This window comes from Equus przewalskii, chromosome 22 (assembly GCF_037783145.1).
Source record: "Equus przewalskii isolate Varuska chromosome 22, EquPr2, whole genome shotgun sequence".
NCBI lineage: Eukaryota > Metazoa > Chordata > Mammalia > Perissodactyla > Equidae > Equus > Equus przewalskii.
The window spans coordinates 24,372,523-24,398,971 of NC_091852.1; the positions used below are offsets into that span (position 1 = coordinate 24,372,523).

The 26,449-nt window shown below is 40.4% G+C and overlaps 1 protein-coding gene across 2 annotated transcripts in view; it reads left to right on the forward strand.

Moving 5' to 3' along the window:
• SLC1A1 (solute carrier family 1 member 1) overlaps positions 1-26,449 on the forward strand; it is a 73,062-nt gene that overhangs the window by 24,635 nt on the left and 21,978 nt on the right. For both annotated transcript variants that reach the window (XM_008538280.2, XM_008538281.2), the window contains exons 2-3: positions 9,161-9,301; positions 26,246-26,338. In XM_008538280.2, the coding sequence (XP_008536502.1) occupies positions 9,161-9,301; positions 26,246-26,338 (234 nt within the window). The remainder of the gene's footprint in view (positions 1-9,160; positions 9,302-26,245; positions 26,339-26,449) is intronic.

A 26,449-nucleotide genomic window follows, 5' to 3' on the forward strand; every position in this document is an offset into this window, starting at 1 on the left:
AATTCTTAGTTTCTCTTTAAAGAATGCACAAGAAGGCCACCCTGGACCCTCATTTCCATGTGACAGCACTTGGCTGGAGCTGTCAGGACCACCACAGACCAAACAGGCCTGATTCTGTCACTACTGTCCTAAGCCCCTAGACTTGGACATTTACAGTCTTTGATGTAAACTGTGAAAAATCATCAAAATGTATTTAAGCTCTATGTTTGGGAACAGAGTGGTTCCTCATTTTGATTTTAGGACAAGTGACCAAGTTGCTGTTATTTCCCAGAGTGGTGAAAAGGTTATTCTTCTGTTATATATGTTTTTTTAAATGTGTATGTGCTCTCCATCTGCAGACACATTTCATTTGTTTAGAATCTATGGTGATGGAGGCCCCCAAGTCTTGTTCCAACTCCAGCTGCCTGTCTGTGGCTTTTTTGAGATGCAGGAACCATTCTTTCCATCAGGGAAGAGTGAAAATGTCAGATCACTCTGCTTCCACAGTCGCCTTTCAACACTGGTCCCTCTGCTCCCCAGGGAGAAAGGCAGAAGCCACAGGGAAGGCCCACCCCCCCCGAAGAGAAAAGGAGGAACAAGAGAATTTTCTCACTTTACCCTTACTCCCATTTAATCCTTACCCAAAGTCTCTGAGACAGGTACCCTTCCTTCTTGACTGGTGACAAAACAAAGGCACCAAGAGGCTATTGTTTACCCTCTGTCCCAGACCTAGGAAATAAATGGTGAGCAGAGTTTGGGCCCAGTTGTAACTAACTTATGTCATATTCTCCCTGTTCTGTCCACCTTGGGATGTTCACTTCCTTCCCACCATGTTTCTAAATCTAGTGTTTGTGTAAGTGTATGTTAGTTTGAAGACAATTAAGAGCTGAGCTGAAATAAACGAAACTTGAGCTTCTGCCTGCTCTAAATAGAAGTTTCTATTCAGCCCTCCACTGGGAGTGTGTCTTTAGCTCTCCAAATTTTCTTCTATAAATATCCATAATTTGAATAGTCTTTAAGGAAATAGGAACAAATAAGAATAGTAAGATAAAGACATTATAAAATAATAATACATGACGTTAGTTTGGATCAAAGTGCTTCCTATATACATTTTTTCATTTGGTTCTCACAACATTCCTGAGGTACCTTCGTTGAAGTTTTTAGATGAAGAAAGCAAAGAACAAAGGCATTAAATGACTGCTAAGTATGTGGTAGAAGTGGAATCAGAATCCAGATTCCTGACTCCTCGTTCCATTGTATGATCCTGCTTGGTTTTTACTTATACCAAGGTACAAGTCAATTTTGAAAGCTCTGTTCTCTCCACTTTTGCTGCTGCCATCATCTGTTATTTAGTCATAGCCAACACTTACTGAGCCTTCCTACAGGTCAGGGACGGGGCTAAATCCTCTGCATTCACTATTTCACTCAAGACACACAGCAGCTGTGTGATGCAGCTACTGTTGTTATCCTCTTTGAGGAGGATACTGTACCTTAACAGGGTTAAGTGGTTTACTTAGGGTCACACAGGCAGTAACTGTTGGAACAGACTCAATTCCAGATCTGGGTGACACATGGAAATTTCTGATGGCTTGTATCTTTACCTAGACTGTAAACCACATGAGGACCAGGATGACGAGTGTATCTTCTACAGAGCTTATCAAAATGATTGTATGCAGCAGGGACACAAGTCATTAATTAATGATAGCTGATTTTTTTCTAGGCCATTAGTTTGGTTTTTTTCTTTTCCTGCAAGGATTTCCAGGTCATATTGTTCTCAGAATAATCCTGCTTTTTTGTTAGTTGTTTTGACTGATTTTTATACCCTATAATTGATAATTAAGCTCTCAAATATTTCCTTTGAGGACTATGAACTACAATCTGTAATCACAACTTTTCTTTAAATTGATCATCTTCTTTTTTAGCTGTTAATAACATTTCTGGCTTCACTTGGGTTTTCAAGTTGTTATTTCCAGATGGTGAGGCCTTCAGATCTGATAAGTTCATACGTATCCTACTAAGTGGAAGCTTGAACAAAATGCCACATCTTTGGCAATCTTTATACTATTAGTATGATAATTAATTGAAATAAAGAAGTTTCCCTGTGTTTTTGTCTTCACTCCTACCCCATGAAAAAGGCTTCAAATTGTTAACCAACCAAAATGGAAATGAATCACACTTAATATTATTCTTATCTGCCTTTCTTTTTTTCTGTTTGTAAATCAATTTAGTCTATTTGAGAGTATATGTACACTTTTTTAATTGAGATATAATTCACATAACATAAAATTTGCCATTTTAAGGTGCATAATTTAGTGGGTTTGCGTATATTCACTGTGTTGTTCAACCATCACTACTATCTAATTTCAGAAGATTTCCAATCACACTCCAAAAAGAAACCCTATAGCTATTAGCAGTCAGTCCCAATCTCTAACTCCCGCTCTATGGCAACCACTTTCTGTCTCTATGAATTTGCCTATTGTGGATATCCATATAAATAGAATCATTTAACATGTGGCCTTTTTGTGTCTGTCTTCTTTAACTGAGCATAAAGTTTTCAAGGTTCACCCGTGCTGTAGCACGTATCAGTACTTCTTTCTTGTAGCTGAATAATGTTCTCTTATATGGATATGTCACATTTTGTTTATCCAATAAGTTGATAGACATTTATTTTTTTCACTTTTTGGCTATTATGAATAATGTTGCTATGAACATTTCATGTACAAGTTTTTATCTGAAGATACGTTTTCACTTCCCTTGAGCATATACCTAGGAATGGAATTGTTGGATCATATGATAATTCTGTGTTTAACCTTGAGAGCTGACAAACAGTTTTCCATGGGGACTGCACCATTTTGCATTCCCACCAACAATGTAGAAGGTTTCCAATTTCTCCACATCCTCGCCAACATGTATTATTTTCTGACTTTTTTTTTTTTGAATAGTAATCCTAATAGTGTGAAGTGGTATCTCTTTGTGGTTTTGATTTACATTTCCTTAATGATTAATGATGTTGAACATTTTTTCATGTGTTTATCATCCATTTGTATATCTTTAGAGAAATGTCTATTCAAGTCCTTTGCCCAATTTTAAAAATTTAGTTGTTTGTCCTTTTATTGTTGAGTTGTAAGAGTTCTTTTTACATTCTGGGTACAAGACCCTTATCAGATGTATGATTTACATATATGCCTTTCTTGAGTGGATTGCAAAGCAAAGTTTTTCAAGAAAATTTATATTTTGCTGCCATATTGTGAAGATTGGTGGTCTCTACCAGGCCTTATGTCATATTTACCTATTAGTATTTGGAAGGTCACCAGAATTTACACTCAAAAATGAGGATTGGGGCAAGAAGGAAGCACTTTGTTTGCCAAGGGTTTTGCTTTGAGGTTATGCATTAATCCTCCCGCACCTTGAGGAAAGCCAGGGTCACCGTCTACTGTAGTAGAAGGTGCTTTGGAGGCTGAGGATACATGTGGTGGCAGAAGCTTGAGAGTTTATGGCATTTTTATCCATAGTGGGATGGAAACATTGTTTTTGCTTGGGAATTAGGTTGTCTTTTGCTCATAAAGGAAAATTCTGGAGCAGATGAGCCCCACCGCGTACCCCCCATCATCCTTCATTACAGCCTATTTCTTCTAGTCAAGATGAGTTTGCCTGTTTGAGGTGGCTTGGTTAGAAGCTTTATAATGGCTGCCTGAAGTCTCGTTTTTCCTCATTCAGGCTCAACTGTGACTTTATCACTGCACACCTTGTAGAAGTCCTGGAACCCCAAAACCAAGGCAGAATAGGGACGGGGGAACCGCAGTTGAAGAAGGTGGCTAAGGGAGAGACTAAGATTTGGCAAGGACAGTTATGTGTTCAGGGCCTTTACAAAGGGAGCAGCTCCACTTGCTTACGTGTTGACTGAGGCATTCCTCACTGTGCTGGGGCTTGGGTCTGGCAGCGGGGTCTTTCTGCTCTTCGAGGTGGACACCACCATTACTGGTGCAGTCTTATGGATGCCCTTGCTAAGTTCATTTACCTCTTTGCTACTCAAAGTGTGGTCCCACTCACTGAATCTGCCTTTTAACAAAATTGCCAGGTGATCTGTATGCACATCAAATCATATACTCACACGGTTTCAGTCTTTATCTGTCTGAACAATCTTCGTCTTTTCACGGTTTCTCTGGGTTTGGCCTGATGTGATGTTGATGCCTTCCTACTTCTGGCTGCAGCTTCCTTTCATTGCTGGATGAAGAGAAACAACTGGCATTTCCTTGAAGAGCTATCAGGCTTGTAAACAATTTCATGAAATCCTGAAATAGTTATAAATTTGTGTTTACACTTGAGTCTTCCTCAGCCTTCTCCCCTTCCATCTCCACCTCACTATCTTCCCACAGCTCCCACTTTCACCTTTCATTGTTAGTCCTTACCCCACTCAGACCCCCGACTATGCTGGGTCGCCTCTGTGATTAGCCCTCATTAGACTAGATGCTTCCTGAGGGAAGGGGTCTTATACTATCCATTTTTATATCTCTATTCCCACTGCTGGACCTAATATCCCTTGGACAGTAAATATTTGCAGAATTTACTTAGGTTATTGAATCATGTGAAAATTATTTCAGAAGACACCAAAAAAATTTTAAAATGCCTTTTCTTCTGGTGCCACCCAAGATCCTGAGACTTTTATTTCAGTGATATCAAGTGGTATAGAGATGAACAAACTAACATTACATTCAGTGCATTTTGTGGGTCCTTTATGTATCACATTTTAATCCTGAATTTTTTTCATTTATAGAATAAAAGGATGGGTCCAGCCTGGTGGCCTAGTGGTTAAGTTTGGCATGCTCTGCTTCAGTGACCCAGGTTCGCAGGTTTGGATCCTGGGCATGGACCTACATCACTTCTCAGCCATGGCATGGTGGCAACCCATATACAAAATAGAGGACAATTGGCACAGATGTTAGCTCAGGGTAAATCTTCCTCAAGCAAAAAAGAAAGAGGAAGATTGCCAACAGATGTTAGCTCAGGGTGAATCTTCCTCAGCAAAGGAAAAAAAAAGTTAACTTGTCGTTATGTGAATTTTATCTCAATGCAAATTTGCAAAAAACTCTATAGTGATACAGCCATTAAAAATTACAAGAGGTAATATACAAGAGATAATTCATTTGAAGTGTTTCGCATGGAGCCTGACATATAGTATGTACTCAGTAACTGTTAACCATTGTATTAACTTCAATAGAATATGGAAAAATGAAGACAATTTCACTTTGCATATATTTGAATTGGTGAGATTGTGGATGAATTTTCGCACTTACTATTTCCAGTAGAGCTGTGATAATATTGCTTGTGCAGTAAATACATTTTTTAAGGGTTTAAAAATAAAAGCTTTACAGATTCAGAGGCATCTGTTTTTGAGCCAAAGTTCATGTAAAGAGCTTGCATTGCTGTAGGTACTCAGCTGTAAAGAAAAAGATAACAAAAGAGGACAGATATATTTCAGTGGAAGGATAGGATAGAGAAACCATCCTCCCATCTATTCAGTGTATGCACACAGTCATTTGTTAATAACTCTGTTCATTCTATGCTTTTTGTTTTCTGGTTATCGACATTCATCTTAAATTTGCTCCTGAAGAGCAAAAAGGCATATTGTTAATTTGCTTAATCTAGTGCCCAGCACGACGGCATGGCTAGATAACTATTTCAGTGATAATTAAAGATATTTTTCTTTGCCAATAATTCTTATTTAATCAAGCCAAAATCAATGTGTGTACCAGAGAACTATTCTGGGGCTTTGATTAAAAACCACAGAAGATTTTAATCTCTTCTCTACAAATACCCTAAAACAGAAACAATGCTGTTTTCATAAATCTGAATCAAATCCAATTCAACTATCTCCGGATTAATTTTTATAACTATAAAAAATATGTGCATAAGAACAAAGACTGGATGGGACCTGGAAAATGGGGGACAAAAGAGTGGATATATTGGTGTAAATCATTGTATGTTGACTTTGTCCTTTTATTTGGATTTCCAGAATTATTTCTTGAACAATAATTTTTTATAAACTTAGTGGGGGAAAAATCACCCCGTTTCCTCCAAGATAGGGCTGCTGAACTGGCAGCTGTTGTATGAGACAACATAGGCATGAAGAGATGACATTCTGTGCATCTCCTCTTTTAAGCTTAAATTTTTTAACATGAACTAGAAGAAGAAATCTCTAGCTGAGGTCTTAATTGGTTTCCTCCCTAGTTTCTCCTTTCCCTGTTTTACCAGTGTACTTAGATTTAGCACAAAAACTGGAGAAAGCACAGCCAGCTGTCTAGAAATTGATGAGCTGATCATATGATCCAATTTTTAAAGTTGAGGACACTAAGGCTCAGAGATGTTCATAGCGTCTTGGGCATTAGAAGGGACCTTTGAAGGCATCTGATCCAACCCTCTTACCCCATACCTCTGATCCCACCACTTGACAATGGGAGAGATTTAAGTTATGACCCAAGTTACACACCTTGCAAATGGTAGAGCCAGAACTCAAGCCTGCTCTTCTAACACCATGTTCTTCCCAAGTTGCCTCAGAACTTTCTTGAGATCTTCTAGCCTGTGTGAAGGAAGGCAGCCCAACAATGAGTTCCTGGTAATTTCTGGGGCTACAGAAGTCTAAGTAACAATTTTACCTTTGGGCTTCCTTTTTGGCCCTCCCAAAGCCTCCGTAGAGCTATTCCATTCAGGGAGGTTTTTGATCTTCATCTTCCCTGACTCTGGGAGTGGCCCTACCAGATGGGTCTGACCTGTGTACCCCTGGGTGGGCACTTATTACCAGCAGCCTTTGGCTTTAGAGACCTCTCCACTCTCCTTAATCCAGTCCAAGGTTCTGACTCTGGAAAAAGGTACAGGAGGATTGTGCCCTGTGAAATCCTGACTTCATCTTGGAACCTGGAGAATCTTGCAGTGATTTTTCTTGTCCCGCATCTAATTTTTCCAAACTCACTTGAGACCAAGATAAAGCACACCCATTTACAAGGTGGGTCTCCTGGCTGATGTCTTTCACCAGCCACTTCTTGTACTTGAGGGTCCTGGAATGACGTCTCTGGCCCAGGGTAAATTGCCCAACTGCTTTTCCAGATCTTGGTTGGTATTTATATTCTTCTTCTTTTCAGACCAAAAAGAAATATTGGAGTACAATTTGTGATACTCTGAGAACAAGCTTGATAGAAAGTTTTCATTACTAAATACAGTAAACTATTCATGGTGCTTGTCACCTTTGATTGCTTTTAAGACCTCTTTTGGTGACTCTTTTATCTCTCCCATAAAAAAGCATATCTGGCTAAAGGCTGAAAAATAGCAAGTACATTTCTTTCTAACCACCCTGCATTCATTTGGGGTGGAGATGTTTAGAGGCACAATTAGTCGCTAGCAATATAAACCCTAAGATCGGAACACATGGGGTTCTTTTGCTCCTCAACAGAGTGCTTTTGTAGCTGGTTTTTGAGCACAGACACATCTTTATTTTTACATACAGAGCTTTCTTTGACATACAAGCCAAAAATTTACTTGAACCAACCTAAACAGTATGAGAGAGAATGTCTGTTTTTTAAACACTGAGCATTACAGAGTATCCTTACAGCATAATGTAGGTATGTTCCGTATAGAACAGCTGAACATAGGCAAATTATTAAGCAGGAAGTGAGCACAACTTGCTTGTTAAATTCATGTACAATATTTTGAATCCTTGGTGTTCTTAACCATCCAAGAGTCTCCAAAACTAGCTTTCGACATATAGCTAAATAGGTTGATAATAGAGTTTTCTTTTGTCTTAGCTGCAATTTGAGAAATATTTATGTATATATATTTGTTCCAAAAATAATTTAAAATGGCTGATCAGACACACATTCAATAATGTATGTGTAAAATAAAGAATCAAGGCAAAGATAGAATATGTAAGAAAATAAAATTAAGCTAACGATAAGGTTACTACACAAATGTATCTTGTGAGGTTCATCTGCTTGGTCTACTAGTGGGCATGGGAAGTATACATGAAGTTAAATGAAAACTCTGGTATTGATTATAATTCTCATCTCTTTTTATTGCCCTAGAGTTCTTAACTGTGCCCAAACAACACTAACTTTTCACAAACTAATTATCTGAGTTTATGAATTAGCATATCCAGTGATATCTTCCTTAGATCTTCCTGCCCTTTAGTCATTTTGCTTCCAATTAGCATGTCATCCATCAGAGGTTGATGAAGGAAAAAAAATGTGTGAATCATCCTAGCTCATTTTATTTCTTGGTTTAAAAAAAAGGGGACTGGGAAGGGGGGTGTGTGTGGGGCATGGAGAAGGGCAGTTAGATGTTACTAGAACCATTTGCAAGAGAATAAAGAAGAAATATTTAAAGTTTGTGATTTCTAATTATCAAAATGAACACAATGAAGGAATTCATGTAGACATCTCGTTAAGGCAAGCTTTTAGAGAATGTCTAACATTTCTTGTTATTGAAGATTCCATACACTCACAAAATTATAAGCCTCAATGTCCAAGCTACTCAGGATCAGGAACTTCATAAAAAACCTCTTAATCAGACAAACTTGAACACATCATCATCTAGAAATAAATGAAAAGAGTGCAAAGCATTAAAGAACACAGTTGTTCAACAATAGGTCAAATATATCAAACCAATAGAATCTTCTGTTGCTAATAAATTATAAAAGGTTCATAAACAGAGAAGAGTATTTATCATAAAAAATTATCATAAACAGAATATTTATGATAAAAATATAAGAAAAATGAAAACTGGTATGTAAACTATAAAATATATAAAATATCTAAGGTAGACAAAGAATATAGGTAGTGTATAAAAACATTATAGTTATATTGGGTTGACTAAGATGATGAACTTATTTTCTTTCTCACAGAATTTTTTGGTGTTTTGTCATTATAAATATAATTGAGGAGAAGAAAAGAAATGAAAACAAAGCTTTCACATGAAGAATATTTCTTTACAGATTTACCAAATAGTTTTTATTTTCTGCTTATTAAAATCTGATTTGTTTTTTAAGTCTAAAGTTTACAGACTCATGGCAGATCATCTAAACTGTTCTCCTTTCCATTAAAATGTGCATTTGGGGGATATTTTTCCACAGAAATGATTACAGGCAACTCAATAATGTTCCTCTTTTCTTTATTCCAATTCCTGTTTTTCTTAGGGATTGCCATGGGAGTCTTGATTCGAGAATACAGCAAGTTCTCTAATCTGGAGAAATTCTACTTTGCTTTTCCTGGAGAAATTCTAATGAGGATGCTGAAACTCATCGTTTTGCCATTAATTATATCCAGCATGATTACAGGTACCTTGAGAAAACTGATGTTCTCTGTGATTATTTAAGGAGCCATCACTTAAGTCATTTTCTTCTAATTATGGAAAAAATTAAAATGCGTTTGATGCATCACACACATATGCACTCTCTCCTCACTTGGAAGGTATATATTTGCTTGAGTAGAAATATTTCATTATTCACAAAATGGCATTGTTTTGTGGCATTGCCCTGCTTTTGGCACTGTCCACCACAGCTCAAATCTTCATTTGACCAGCCATATGATGTCTCATGAGGAAGGCACCATTTTCAAATGTATTATAAATAAAGCTCTATCCGGGACACAGAACGGGGGAAAACAAGGTGTAGTTGGTCGCTGAAATGTCAGCCAGTGTTCTCAGGCGAAGTGTGGTTGTCAGTTTGGATCATGTTTTCAGTAGTTCATTCATTTGTTTCCTAACTGCAGCCGTCCTGCCCACTACCCTCTCAGCAGCTCCTTCAGGGTCCCTCTGCCCCGTTGCCTCACCCCTTTCCACTCCTCCACGGAACTCAGAACGTGCTACACACCAGCCCTGGAAATTTGCCCAGGGGACCAAGAGTCACATACTGTGGGAAAGGTTTAATTATAGATTTGCTCCATATTTTAAATGCCTAGTATCTTTAAATCTGAACTTGTGACAGTTATATTTGGAAGTGATTTTTCCCTTATTGATCATTATATTGCTGGGTCCCTTTAAAGAGCAAGCTCCCTTCTGTAGATAGAGATTAATTTGGTTTACAAAACTGTCATTTTTCTGGGTATGGTAAGCTGCTCTGTGCACTCCATAGTTTCCTGTAGTTATCTTAATTCTGGCAATAGGTAAAATGTGGCACATCAGTCACTAGTGTTGTCAGCTTGAAAATCAGGGTTTTATGTAACTGTGTAATTAGGAGTCTTGACTTGTCCTCTTCTAGAGCATTTTTCTCCACTGCCACTGAGGAGACCTGGGACTGATCTCTGTAGACTACTGGACATTGGCTGGGTGACTGGAGGGTGGGTGTCAGGATCTGCTGAATTCAGCGACTGCATTGCTTGAAGAGCCATAGATTCGGCTGTTGAACTTTTCAAGTGCCGAACTCCAACTAGACTAGAATTCCTTGGGAGCCTTGTTCTTCAAAGGTCTTGGTGTTCTTGACTTACTAGAAACCTAAAGAGAGCATTTAATTACTTTTATTTATGTATTTAATTATGTTTTGAAATGCCCAGCTTCTTTTAGGCTCTGCAGCCTGAGGGCCAAATCAGCAGACCAGTTGTTTATTACAGTATATTGTTTGTTTGTTTGTTTTTGTTTTTGGTTTGTTCCAAAGATTGGCACCTGAGCTAACGTCTGTTGCCAATCTTTTTTTCTTCTTCTTCTTCTCCCTAAAGCCCCCCAGTACATAGTTATATATTCTAGGTATAGATCCTTCTGGTTGTGCTGTGTGGGACGCCGCCTCAGCATGGCCTGATGAACGGCGCCATGTCTGCGTCCAGGATCCAAACCGGCAAAACCCTGGCTAAAGCAAAACATGCAAACTTAACCACTTGGCCATGGGGCTGGCCCCTATTTATTTGTTTAACTTTAAATTACTGTAAGCATTTAAAATATGGAAGATTATATGTAAGCATCCAGATTTCTAGCTTCCTCTGGAAAAAATTAAGATCAGGAAACACTGGACCCATGTGCCCACACACCAACAGTGGTCTGGAGCTGAGAGACAGCTAATCTGTTTAGTTGGAGCAAATGCATTTGAGGATGCCACGGTCCTCACCATTCCCTATTGCCTAATACCTCATCTGCTGGACTCATTTACATTACCTGCTGGCCTCTGTAGGCATTGCCATTACAACCTCTTAGGATTTTCTCAAAATCAAAGATTCTTAATCTTTTCTTACACTCCTTTGAGAATGTGGTGAAAGTTTTGGGCCCTCTCCCAAGAAAAATATTCACAGTTGTACCTGTATACTGTATCTTGCATGCAGTTGCACAAAGTTTGTAAACCATTTGATGAGCAATACTGTTTAAATCTTTGTCTGTGGAGGAAGGTATGGATAGTTGATGCAAATTAGGTGGCAAACCCAGAACTCGTGCAGTAAACCAGGTTTTAGAAGGTAAAAGTACATGTATGAATATACTAGTTGTATAATATTGGATGTTTGAAAATATATACTGCTCTCGGCAGCCAATTACTAGTGAGGTTTTTGCAGTCTGGCTGTTTTAGGCGCTAGCTCAGCCTTGCAAATCATCTAGAAAAATAATTTGCAGCCCTCACCATTCCACTCACATAGCCCAGCTGCTTTTTGAAGCTGTAGCACAGGTCTGGAAATTTCTACATTTTTCCTTTACCAAACCACCAGCAGTTAAACAGGAGTTAGAGCAGAACTACTATCCATTCTTTTGACATGGAGTGATAAAATGGTCAAAGATTCAAGGGATATGAACAAAGCAGGATGGGAACAATGATGCTGTATTCGTGTTTTAAATTGGCAGATTAAAAGGAAAAGAGTAGGGGCTGGCCCAGTGGCGTAGCTGTTAAGTTTGCACGCTCTGCTTCAGCAGTGTGGGGTTCCCAGATTTGGATCCTGGGTGTGAACCTAGGCACTGCTTATCAAGCCATGCTGTGGCAGGCATCCCAGATATAAAATAGAGGAAGATGAGCACAGATGTTAGCTCAGGGCTAATCTTCCTCAAAAAAAAGAGGAAAAATGTAATAATACTGGTGTTGGCAAAGTTAGAGGAAAATGGGCTCATTCATACATTTTGGTTACTGTATTAATTGGAACAAACTTTATGGGGGGGCAGTTTGGAACATATCCTGATGTTTCCACTTCGTAGTTCTACTTCTCCAAATTTATCATAAAGAAATAGTCAGAAATGTGTTCAAAGATTTAGGTACAAGGACATTCATGATAGTATTTTTTTTTTAATGATTTTTTTAGTTTTTCCTTTTTCTCCCCAAAGCCCCCCAGTATATAGTTGTACATTCTTAGTTGTGGGTCCTTCTAGTTGTTGCATGTGGGACGCCGCCTCAGCGTGGCTTGATGAGCAGTGCCATGTCCGCGCCCAGGATTCGAACCGACGAAACACTGGGCCGCCTACAGCGGAGCGTGCGAACTTAACCACTCGGCCACGGGGCCAGCCCCATGATGATAGTATTTTTTTATAATGGTGATAAATTATAGACAATCTAAATGTATGTCATAAGCATAAGTTAGAGTTCTATGCAACTATTAAAAACCTTGGTTTGGAAACATATATAATGACAAGTGGAATGTTCCTAATACAGTGTAAAGTAGGAGGATAAAAGAAATTACACAACAGGATATTGCGTACAACCCACATTTTATTAAAATTTATGTACATTTTTAAAAGTTGGGATCAAAATCAAATGGTTAACAGTGGTTAGATCTGGATAGTAAGAAGATGTGATTCATTGCACTTTCTTTACCTTTACAAGGTAAACACGTTATTTTTGTTTGTTTTGTTTTTTCTTCTCTTTTTTAAGAGTGGATTTTAATTTTTTTTCCTTAAAGATTGGCACCTGAGCTAAGAACTGTTGCCAATCTTCTTCCTTTTTTTTTTCTGCTTTTTCTCCCCAAATCCCCCAAGTACATAGTTGTATATTTTAGTTGTGGATCCTTCTAGTTGTGGTATATGGGACACCGCCTCAGCATGGCCTAATGAGCAGTGCCATGTCTGCGCCCAGGATCCCAACCAGCGAAACCTTGGGCCGCCGAAACGGAGCACGCGAACTTGACCACTCGGCCACGGGGCCGGCCCCAAGAATGGATTTTAATTTTAAAGGATGGATTCTGCCCTGTGCTCCTCCGACCTCGCCTCTGGTAGTTTCCCTGCTCCCCTCCTCCCCACCTCTCCTCCCTGTCTCTGCAGCCTTCAGCCTGCTGTGCATTCCTTCCCCCAAGCCCTGCAGTGGTCCTCAGCCTCCCAACCCAGCACAGGCCGGGAGGGGAAAGAGGAAGAAGACCACGGAAAATACACAGGAAGAACAGTTTTAACATTTCAAAAGCCTTAATAATCCAGCATATCAGTAGTTTATTTTATACATGTATTAGGCCAAAGGATAACGCGTATTAGAAGCTGGGAAAAGTTGAATGAGTCCCCTAAGGAAACATAAATTAGAGGTAGAGACACAGCGAAAATTGAGACATAAGGCTAATAATCTGTGCTTCTGCATGAAGGAAACTCTCTTGCCAAATTAACAGGTAGGAAAAAAAGAAACCTCTGCCTTCAAAGCCTCTGCTGGCATAGAAATACTTACTTTTTAGTTGTTTTTTTAAAAAATAGGAAGACTCCCCCTTCATGTGATGATGAAGTTAAGACGTGTTTGTCAGGGAAATTTGAATATAGACTGGCCATTAGATGGTATCCAGAAATTGTTGATAATTTTTTAGAAGTGATAATGACATATATAAGAAAATATCCTTATTTTTAAAAAGTGCGTATGGAATTATATAGGAGTGAAATGACATAATGTCTGGAATTTGCTTTAAAACAGAAACAAAAAGAGAAGGCATGGCAGATATAATCTCAAGGCATTTCCAGAGACAGGCGGTTTAGGCGCTAACAGACAGAATCCTACCCATAATTTATATCCTGAGGGACACACTCGCGCTGTGCCGCAGAATATCTGTGCTCCGGCCCTGTTAACATTTAGGTTTGTTAAGCTGCATTTATATCAGACCACCAGGGAACTAGCAGGGGAAATGACTTACGAACATGCCTGAGAATTGTGGCTCTGGAAAATCCTGGTCCAGGTCTCACCAGTCAGTGAGTTTAGATTTGGGTCACATTTTCTTTAATACCCAAATTAAGATGGCTTGAGCCTCCTATGACCAGCACAGGAATGGAACATCACCTTGACTGCTACTCCTAGAGGTTCCCTAAGCATCTTTTGAGGGTGCTGTCTTAGTTGTGCTCAGGAAGAGGTCCCCATCTCTTCCACTCCAGCCTCTCTGCCACGACTGCCTGGGCCAGAAGTGCTCCACCGGGTATACCTGCCTCCCCTGGTGTCTCCTGTGGCTGCCAACACCCCTCTGATCCTGAGGAACTCCCCACTTTGCTGCTCCATCCTAAAATAGGAGCAAGAACTTAAGTTCTCCATTGCACAGCTGAGACCAGGCTGCCAGGTAGGACAAAGCTTTATAAAAGGTCGGGGGATGAGAGCAGGTGAAACCAACAGTGACATCCAGCTGCTCCCCATAGGAGTTCTTCCAAGAGCCTCAGGGTCCCTTAAGAAGGCTGCACCTCTGCTTAGCTGGCAGCCTGCCTCCAGGAGGCTACGGTCAGCTAATGCCTCCGTGGAAGATGTTCCAAGCATTGTCACATCCTAGATGCCACCACCCAACACTAGGTTCTAAATAGGAAAAGTTTCACCATCACGCAGGTCTTCCTGGCCTGGCCCAGAAGCAACCTGGTTCTGGGATGATCACCATTGTGGAACATCCGCTTCAGAGGAAACACCCCTCACAGCCACAAGGGGATGGTTTTGCCTTGTGGGCCCCATCAGGAGACCCACGGTAGAAGGGATACCATTACGCTAGTACCTGCTGGATTGTGGCATACCTGCCAAACTTGTGGGACTTAGTCTGTCTAGGTTGGTCTGTGCCACATCCATGCCAGTTCTTGCGCACAGTTCTTTCTCCAGAGCAAGACCTACCCATTTCTGCAGCATCTTATTCTGGATTTCTTATAAATACTGGCTCCTCAAGAAGCACTACCAGTTTACAGCTCAGCACATTCCAAGTTTATAACAAGCCAAGAAAACTCCCACCTTTCCCCCCACCCCAAGCCACTGAGTCCCTGGGTCCTAGTACTGATTCCACCTCCTCGAAAACTCGTGTTACTAAACATACGATTTCACTAGAAAACACGTATATTCTGTTTATCAATGTCTTTCCAGTTTCCACAAAGCACAGATTGGGTATTGGATTTACATTTGTGGGAAGCTTCTCCAAAGATAAATTTAAGACTTCATCCTTGGAAGATTACAAAAAAATTGCTCTGGACTTTTAAATGGTTGTCACTCTAGCTTCTACATCAAGATTTCAAAATTTTCAGGCCTTGGTCTCAACTCTAATGGCAGAGGTCCACTGCTTTTTAACCAAGAAAAAAAATTTAAGGCCTTATAAAGGTTTAGCTACAAACAGTATTTGTTAAACAACAGCCAAATGTATGACACATATGTGAGTCAGTTTCTTTTCAAGCAGGGCTCTGCAAGCTATTCTTATAAAGGGCCAAATAGTGAATATGTTAGGCTTTTTGAGCCACACAGTCTCCGTCCATCTACCCAACTGGTTGTCACAGAAGTGCAGCCATAGACAATATGTAAATGATTAGGCGTGGCTGTGTGTCAATAAAACATTTATTTACAAAAATCAGGAGGCCTACCAGCAGCTGACCTCTGCCAAAATGAAATACAAGACTAGATTCTAACTTTCAAGATACAATCTAATTGAGATGGAATCTCTATGACCAAATAAACCAACACACCAAGCAACTACTACTCACAGCAAGCAATGAATATAAATGCCCTGAAGAAACACTGAAGAATGGAGGATGGAGCAGGATAAGTGAAGTCAGTCAAGGTTTTTGGAGACCCCTATTGTTAAATTCAGGCTTTGGAGGGATGACACACTTGGATCGTTTGGGCTAGGGAAGGCATTTTTTTGAGGCTATGTATTCATTTACTCATAAGCAGCTGTGTACCTGGATACCATCCCACATCCTCCAGTAGAAAGAACTGTGCTGTGGGCCTCCCTAAGACAGGGTTCAGTTTCATTCAAGAGATATTTGTTAATCCCACCGGTATGAAAACAGACTAACAGAAAACCACCTATGAGAGGGTGAGGTTCCTGCCACCCACCCGGTCATGGACCCCGGGTCTTCTGCTAGCCGGATCCATGAGTCCTCGTGTTTGCAAGAAGGTAGAAGAGTCGAAGATGAACATATCACTTGGTTGTACAGCTTGCTATTAGGTCACTAAGAGCATTTAATGTCAACTTCAGCTATGGGGTAAAGTATGCATGCTTTTCTTGAAACATTGATGGTTTTTACATAGTTCCATCTCTATGAAAATTGCCATTTCAAGTAGGCTTATAAACTTAAAACTCCACGCTGGGAAAGGCACATTTGTAGCCTAAGACTATACACACTGAGAATAAACTGCTTGCCTCATTTGCAACATCTGGAACCACCGGGCTCTGCCTGCATTTTAAGTGCCTCCATTCCATCTCCCAGCCTTATTGGGGAACTGAGAAAATAAGATATCCTAAGCAGGTTTGCACACATGAATTAAACATTTCCCAAAGATCATCAGGAAATTTTGTGTTGAGTTAGAACACAGCTATTGCAGCCAGAGGACTTATTATATTAATTTGATGTCTGCAATGTTTTTCTCCTAAGAAGAAAGGGACACATAGTGTATAAGGAATGAAGTTTCCACAGTGAATGTGCCACTTGCCACAGTAATAAGATGAAAAGTGGCAAGAGATAAATATGCCTGCTTCCATCTCTCTGAAGCCCAGAGGATCAACCACGAATGAGCTTTCCTTCTGCCTACACCAGTACTAGACTTTGTCACAGCTCTGTTCAACTGTAAGTTAACCTGATTTTGTTTCTAAAAAAAGGAGTGAGAAACCATGCAGGGATTCTAAGGAACCTTCTATGTGTTGAATGCATGGCCCTGGGAGACCATTCATTCATTCATTCCATTTTTGATGTCCCAGGCTCTGCGCTAGGCACACAAGGTATAAAGATGAGTTCTATTCCAGCAAGAAAGAGAGAGTACATTACAATGCTGTGTGATAAGTGCTTTGTGGGAATAAGGATAGTGGAGACGACATTGGGATGGAGTTTTGAAGAAAAGATAAGAATCAGATGAAGGGGGGCAGAAGAAAATATCAGATGGCATGGCATTTTTTGAGGACAGTGGGACTTTGGAGTGCTGGAAACATGGGGAGAAGGGGTGGGAATGGAAAGATGAGCATGTGACTTCATGGGTTTGTGTGCCTTCCTAAGGGGTCTGGACTTGAGCCTGTAGGCATGGGAAAGCAAGTTACAGCAGTGACTCCCACCTGTGCCATTCTCTACACAAGGACACCCTGCACAAGCTTCAAGTGGGGAAGTATTGTTAAAGAAAAAAAATTCAATGATAGTGATAAAGACAGTAAGGCAGACTTTCTTCAGGACTGTCACATAGGTGTAGGGACCACTACAACGGGATTTTGCAGTGGGGAGAGAGATTGGGCTCAACTCTGAACAAATACAGCACGAGCAAGTGGGAACTGATAGCCAAGGAGAAAGGTAGGGGGGATCAGCAGATGGAAGATGATGAAGAGAAAACTTCAGGGGGAAGGGGGATTCTAGCTAAACCGACCTAACAAGATTCTTGCTGAAGAGAGGCCAGAGTGGTCACATATCACCTGGGGGACGGTGGAGGATGAGGAACCTGATTAGATATCAAGAATAGTGGGATATCAAAGCTTGGGGGTTCCAGTTAAACTGACTTAGCAGAGTTCTTGCTAAAACTAGATTTTACAAGGAAGTGCACAGCTGGCCTAGAAGAAGGTTCAGGAGCCTGACTAAAGTGTGGTCAAGCAAACAATCTTTGTCAGTATTGATTATAGTGGGGCGGGAGAGTCTAGTAGTTAAGTGTGCAGACTAAGGAGCCAGAGTGCCTGGGTTTGAATCCTGGCTCTGCCATTTACTAGCTGTGAAACCTTGAACAAGTTACTTAAGTTGTCCTCAGCTGTAAAATAGGGAAGTATTAGTACTCTGTCATGGTGCATTTAAAGTGCTATATAATTTTTTTATTTACTCTTTTTTTGTCTGATACTGTTAGAAGTTTCTAGAATATCCCTGCATTGGCATCAGAAACTACAGGGCCAGTATTAGAATTGAGCCATACATATGCACGTGCACACCATGCATTCATTCTGGAAATTAAAACAATATAAAAAGACTTGCCCTGCCACTAGTTTATAAAGTTCACCAGCATACAAGTAGCCCTACCCAGAAGCATAAGCTTCTAATTTTACAGGCTAAGGAGAAGCAAAGACAGAGCTCAATAATAATTAGGTCTTGGTAGAAAACCAGAGAAGTTTCACTGAGCTGTTAGCTATCCTGATGTCAAAGCATGGACTTTGAAGAGAGTAAAGGAGTTTCTCAGGTTCTCTGAGGTGTGTTTAATGCTCTTATTGAACAATAAGCCTCCTATAAAAGCCCGTGGCATCTTCTGAAAAATTGGCCCAAACTACGAATACCACCATGCTCTGTGGTATAAAAAACAAAGTTGAAACAGCTCCCAGACTGCTGAAGAACCAGGAGACCAGCCCGCTGCTTCTTGACACATGTTTTGGACATCAAATGCAGACTGGCTGACAGAGGCTACAAAGAGAGACCCTTCTGTTGGTTCTGTCTGAGGACTGGTTTATTTTGTTAACTTCACAGAATAGTCTGGGGGATGATATAATCTATTTTAAGGGAATTCTTTGTATTAAGATCTCTAAGAAAAAGAGATGTCATAGGTGAAGTGTGCACAGAAATATATTTTGCATGCTCCCTCTGCCTTTTCTGTTCCCTTTGAATATGCCGGGGGTATTTATCCAGGCTGCAGAGATTTCCCTGTGCCCTGGATTAACAAAGTGAGATCCTGTCCAGCCTTGTTTTCCTGGGGAATGAACTTGTTTATTTAATCTTCATAGCAACCCAATGAAGTTGTAAAGTGGGTGGGACCTTATCTTCATCTTTAGAGATGAGAAAACAGGAGGTTGAAGAGAGATTAGCTGCTTTTCCGAGATCGCACAGATCATAAGGGCAGCACCTGGACTGACACAGAGTCTGGAGTTCCATTCTGGAACATTCTACTGCCTAGGGACCGGAGCCTGGGAAGAGGGGTCTCAAGCAGGCAGCCATACATAAATAAGTAGGTTGTTCATTCAGTCAACATGTGTTTATCAAGCTCCTACTACGCGCTTGGCACTGGGTATATTTTGGTGAACAGGCAGATATGTAGGTCTCCTGCCCTTGAGGAGCTTACAATCTAGAGAGAAAGAGGCATTAAATGCTGAACCCATTGATAAAAATTGTGAAGCCTGATATGAATAGGATGCCAAGCGAGGAAACCAGGGGAGCCTGCTTCAGCCTGGAAACTCAAGGAAGGACTCTGACGAAAGGACTTAACAGTAGCCAAATGAAGGGTTGGAAAAAGCAGTCCAGCAGACGCAAGAGCCTGTGCAAAGCCCTTGAAGTGGAAGTTCAGTCTGCTCTAGAAGAGGCTGGAAGAGGGCAACACGATGGGGAGGTGGCACTGCTGGGGCTGGAAGGCAGGCAGGCGTCCTTCTCACAGGGTCTCCTTAGCCGGGGAAGACAGTTTTATCCTCACTGTTTTATACCCTCGTGTGAAATGACCTGATTTAAGTTTTTAAAAGATCTCTTTAGTGACCATGTGACAAAGGAATACAGATAATGGAAGAAGGAGTGAGGGAATGAATGAGTTAACTCTTGTTCAGTCTCTTCCATTTGCTCAGTGACACATTTCCTATTGATCATTTCATTCAATAATAATGAAGGCTATAGTACACATTAAGTTCTAGCCACCGTACTAGGCGTGTTATTGATATTATTTCTGATCCTTACAACAACCGTGCAAAATGGTGTTGTTCACTTTGCTCCTGACAATTACCCTTTATAAGGTAGAGACATTTAAAACCTCCATTTGGGGTCAACCCTGGTGGCCTAGTGGTTAAGTTTGGCATGCTCTGCTCTGGTGGCCTGTGTTTGGTTCCTGGGCATGGACCCACACTACTCCTCTGTCAGTGACCATGCTGTGGTGGCGGCCCACATAAAAAGAAAAAAAAAGAGGGGCTGGCCCCATGGCCAAGTGGTTAAGTTCGCACGCTCTGCTGCAGGCGGCCCAGTGTTTCGTTGGTTCGAGTCCTGGGTGCAGACATGGCACTGCTCATCAAACCACGCTGAGGCAGCGTCCCACATGCCACAACTAGAAGGACCCACAACGAAGAACATACAACTATGTACCAGGGGGCTTTGGGGAGAAAAAGGAAAAAATAAAATCTTGAAAAAAAAAAGAAGAGGAATCTTGGCAACAGATGTTAGCTCAGGGCGAATCTTCCTCAGGAAAAAAAAAAGGCCATTTGATAGATGGGGAAACTGAGTCTGGGAGGAGAAGGCTGGGATTTGAGCCCAGTGTGTCCCCCCAAAGGCCATGTTTGTTTCTCCCCATGCCAGTGGAGATACAGGAGTCATCCAGGTAAGAGAGTTTTAACTCCTATGCAACAGTGAGTTTCATGGAAGTTGTGTCCATTCACAGTTGTGAAGCACCATCAGATGCCAGACCAAATTACTTCCAATAATGGAGTTAATTCTGACACCTTAACGGCAAGGTGGAGAGAGATTGTCACGAAAACTTTGTTCTCCAGTGGGTGGTAGCTTAATCAGAGAGCTCTCGGAGGAGTCTTTTGCCTTCCAGTGTTTATTTTTAAAACATGCTATTGTTTAGCCCATGGCAACTGCTTCCTTTGTAGTGTTTTTATAAAAAGTTCTAATAGATTATTACTGTTTTAGCCAGGAGCCAGTACCCCAGCTCATCAGAGCCTCCTCCCAAGGTGAACAAGCAAGCGTAGTTTCTTAAAATAAAGAGCTATCAGGTGCCCCTAACTTCCAAGGAAAACCTTGAATTGTATTCTTGTTTCTAGGCCACAGCCCAGCCTCAAGATGGTCCCTGGTTTTAAAGGACAATCCTGGGCTCACTGGTAACTGGACTTGCAAAAGAAAAACAAAATCAATGGCAGTGGTAAAAGATGGTAAAGCAGACTTTATTCAGGATCGTCGAGATAGGTGTAGGGACCACTGCAGTGGGATTTTGCAGTAGAGAAGAGAGATCAGGCTCCACTCTGAATACAGCATGGGTGAGTGGCAGTTGATAGCCAAGGAGCAGGATGGGGGTCAGTGGATGGAAAATTACTAAGAGGAAACATTATGGGGAAGGGGGATTCTAGCTAAACCGAACTAACAGGATTCTTGCTGAAGAGAAGCCAGGGTGGTTACATATCACCTGGGGGATGATGGAGGATGAGGAATCTGGTCAGATATCTAGGGTGATCAGATATTGAGGGTAGGGGGTTCTGGTTAAACTCACTTATCAGAGTTCTTGCTAAAACTGGATTTTGCAGGAAGGGCACAGATGGGCCTAGGAGAAGGTTCAGGAGCCTGACTAAAGTGTGATCAAATTAAGAATCTTTGTGAGAATCCTGCTCATATTGTTCTGGCCAATTCAGGTGCTACCTCCTGCCAGTTGCTTCTGGTCACCTCAGCCTGGTGACAACTCTGGCTCCTCTGAAAGTACATGGTACCTATCCTCTGCACCAGTGCTTTGCAAAGCATTCAGTTTTTAAACTGGATGGGAAAGATCCAGTTTTTAAAATTTCCAATCTGTCACAGATCAGTAATCTTTGTAAACTAAAATAAAAATGAATTACTAGAAAAAGGTATAAAAAACAAAGGCATACAAAATGCTAGCCCTATTTTTTGTTATTACGTTTAACAGACATAAAATTACTGTCCAATTGCTATAAAAGTTTTAAACAGTTACCTTTGATTTCTATGCAGATCACATTGCACCTGCTTTATATTGTATTAGTGCACAATCCCCTGTCATTTGTCAGTTCCCAGAGAGCAGGTATCAGCTCCCAGAAGAAATGAGTTCTGGAGTGGACTGTAAAGAAAGGCACTCCTCTGGACCTTGCCAGGCACGAGGCACGGCATGAAAGCAAGGAATCCAGGTGGCTTTTGAGAATAAAACCCCAGTAAAAGCAAGATGATGTTTCACTGGTTTGGGACTAAGCAGGGCATGCTGTCTGACCTGCCCCCAGTAAGTGATGGGGGCCATATTCTTAACCACTGTGTCATACTGCCTCTATCGGTGTGCTACAAAATCCTAGACCAGCACTGCCCAATAGAACTTCCTGTGATGTTGGAAATTTTCCCTGTGCTGTTCGTTGCGGTAGCCACAAGCCACATGTGGCTATGTATGCCAGCTCCACCACTCTCCAGCTTAGGACCTTGGCATATAACTTTGCCTTTCTGAGCTACAGCTTTCTCCTCTGTAAAATGGGGATAATAATGCCTACCTCATAGGGCTATAGTGAGAATTCAGGGAGATGATGCACTTAACATGCAGTCATTGCTAAATACACAGTGTCTATTGTCATCATAATTTTTATTGTAAGTATCATCATCATCATTATTGGCAGGTGGGTGTTTAGACCATCCAGACAGGCATTTTATATTCATGTTAAGTTGGGTAAAGTTCCTATTACAGAGGTTTTCAAAGATTAGGCTGTTTCTCTGCACAAGATCCCTCCCTCTACAGTGGTCCCCTCCCCTATCCTCAATGACACATTATAAATCGTCCCAAGAGCCTGGATTTGGGGACCAGCCCTGCCCCCATCAGTGATGACTAGAAGGTAGAGGGGTAACTCTGGAGATGCAGAGATTCAAATCAACAATTGTTGAATAATTTCGGATATATCCAGAATTGTAGGACTGAGGTAGATTTGAGGAATGGGGAAAAAAAGCTCTTTCTACAAGTACAGTAATTCCCCCGTTATCTGTGGTTTCCCTCTCTGCAGTTTCAGTTACCTGAGGTCCAGAAATGTTAAACAGAAAATTCCAGAAATAAACAATTTATGAGTTTTAAACTGCATGCCATTCTGAGTAGTGTGATGAGATCTTGCACCATCCCACCCAGAACATGACTCATCCCTTTGTCCAACATATCCACACTGTGTACCTTACCCCCTCCCATTAGTCACTTAGTAGCCATCTTGGTTATCAGATCGACTGTCATGGTGTCGCAGTGCTTGTGTTCAAGTCATCCTTATTTTACTTAATAATGGCCCCCATAGCACAAGAGTAGTGATGCTGCAATTCGGATATATCAAAGAGAAGCTGTCAAGTGCTTCCTTTAAAGTGAAAATGTGGAAGTTCATGATAATAAGGAAGGAAAAAAATTGTATGCTGAGGTTGCTAAGATCTACAGTAACTTTTTTACAATGTATTATTATAATTGTTCTATTTTATTATTATTGTTCTATCTTTTACTGTGCCTAATTTATAAATTAAACTTTATTCTATGTATGTATGTAGAGAAAAAAACATAGTTTATATAGGGTTTGTTACTATCCACGGTCTCAGGCATCCACTGGGGGTCTTGGAAGGTGTTTCGTCAGGATAAGGGGGGCAACGGTAACTAGAATATAGTTGCTGGACTCCAGGAGAGAGGAGCTGGCTGACTGCTCTGGGAATGTATTTGTTTAAGATATTGCCACCAAGAATCTTATTATTATGAAGCCTTTTATTGCCAGCTGGGTCCTGGAATAGAAGCAGAGGCACCAGCCCATGGCCAAATCATTAAGACAAATTAAGACATATTAACATATGCTGGAAACAATTTCCCACATAGATTTAATTTGTTTCACTGCTGGAAGAAAATCCTGAGAGGGCATAAAACACGTACCCAAGAACAGTTCTGCAGCTACCCTGTGAACCTGTCACTTGTCAGCACCTTAGGGGCTGGGAGCTGCTTAAACTGAACATAGACCAAAGAACAATATATCCACAAATGCATCCTCTATTAAGGCAGAGTTACAGGTGCTTATACGGGTTACTTGGAGTTCTGTTAAATTGGTGATTTTCTTGGTTCTTTTTTTTTAACCTACAACTATTGTTATAAATAGTTATTTTAATTGTTTATCACAATAATGTACAGAGCTCTAAAATGGAATAGGCACATTTTATAATCATATAATATACTTAGCAAACTTACATATTTGCATTGCTGTTTGCTCTTTTTTTTAAGAGACTGAACTAAATATGACATAGTTCATTCGTTTCTGATTTGTGGCCCTCAGTGTCTTTTGATTTTGTTATCACTGTTTCTTGCAGAATTGTTATTTTTAATTGTCTTACCATCAGGAAAAGAAAATCTTCTCAGGACACCAAAATACATTTTTCTCAGAGAAAGAGAATAGACTCTATCATCAAAGTTATTCTAAGGTGTGACTGTTGCAGTATGTCCACCATATGGTAATTGCACAATCTTGCCCGCGAGGTTAGTGAATGGGCCCTTAACAACATCCTGGGGTGGCTGCTAAAGAGGCCAGAGCCCCTTCTCTCAAAATGTTAACCTGCACAGGAGCAATCAACAGTTGGAGGGATGATGTGCTTAGAGTGAGAAATGATTGGTTCTGTCATCATAATGATGACAGCTTCCTTACGGACTTTTCCTGTACATCAAATATGTATGATTATATTTGAGAAGCATAATCCCCCAGTCACTTACAAAAAGGGATAAGCCATTTACTGTGTGAGGAGTGAATATAAAACTACTTGCAGATGCTGATAGCCTACAGGTTTACTACCTTTTCCTTGGAGTTGCCTCGTGGTGACCTCTTTATTTTCCCTGCTACCCTGTATGTTAGGCTTTGCCAATGGGACACGTGTTGAAGACTCAAAAAGTCGTTTTCTATTACGGTTATTTGACTCAAAATGTGATTCTCATTTTGGAAACTGGGCATGGTAGTCTGAAACCTCCTAATGATGGCTTGTTGAAAATGTTTTCGTTGCTTCTCAGCTTGCCCTATGTCCCACATAGAAACATTCCAGTTAGAGAGCTGCATCATTTGACTCCATTTATACAAGCATCTTTGATGGAGGGCGAAGGTTTCTAGCAAGGAGGGACGTATGACTTCCACCTCTATACCTATCCTTGGCATTCTAGGCAACCCTTTCATGTCTAGGCAACATTCAGCAGCCAAAGACCATTTGAAACTAGATCTAACAATGCAACCATAAGTCTCCTAAATTGGAAATTTTATTTATATCCTACCTAAAATGAAAAATTTAAGGTGCCTCACAATCAAAACCATACACAATAAGGTTGTTAATGTAGAAGCAATTGAAAAATCATGAAAAGAAGAAGGAAATATGCTAGCCAGGATGGATAATGAAATTACTGTGATTTATTATTGAATTTGGCCCTGAGATTATCCAAAGATTCAGCAATAAGTAGATGATTAAATACATTGTGGTACAGCCGCATGACAGAAGATTATGTAGCCATTAAAATTATCCTCAGGGTGAATTTGTAACAATAAGAAAAAAATGCTTATAATATAGTATTAAGAAGAGAGGAAATTAGAAACTATAAAATTGTCTCAGCTATGTTTACAAAAAAAAAATCAAGAAAAAAATATTGGAAGAAAATTCACCAGAATATTAACTATGGCTGATGATATGAAGTGATTTTTGTTTTCATCTTCATATTTTTTCTCTTTATTTCAGGCAAGTATAATGAACATATATAACTTTTATAATCACACATAAAAGTTATCTTTTTAGTTGAGACTGAGCTTCCTGCCAGAAAAGGCAGAAAGGGAAACAATCGTAAGTTATACAATTTTCATTATGTGATGAAAGAACTCTCTCAGTTCTTCAAAATAAACTTTTCCTTGACGCTGAATTCCAAAAGGAGTTTATCATAAAGGCTGTTGAGGGATGTAACATACAAATCTTGATAAAGTTTTTAGAGCAAAGGCAGAAGAAGAACTCCTCCTGAGTGTGTCTCATGACCACTCCCAAGGAGAGCCAAAGGCACGGCACTCACTATGGGCTGAGGCCATCCAGGTTAGCCGGGAGGGGAACTCGCACCTCACTAGGCTTCCATCTCTTAATTCTGTGTTTGGAATTTTGAATTGCTTCTTTTGTCCATTGCATCTTATCCATACAAAATGTGGGAGATGGGCCTAGCAGATGCAGAGAACCGCTCTCGGCTCTTTATTTCACATCTTGAGAACTGAATCATCACCAGTCCTGGAAGTTGATCCTTTAAAAATAATGTAATTTGACTTCTCCCTTTCAGGTGTTGCTGCACTGGACACCAACGTATCTGGAAAAATTGGTCTGCGTGCCATCGTATATTATTTCTGTACCACTGTCCTTGCTGCAATTCTAGGTAAAATTTATGAATTCTTATTCCTATGTTTAATTGTGACTTTTCTTTTAAAAGTAGCTGTGCTTTTTCAAATGCACATTTTTTTAAAATCAGAAAGCAGTATTGTCAAAC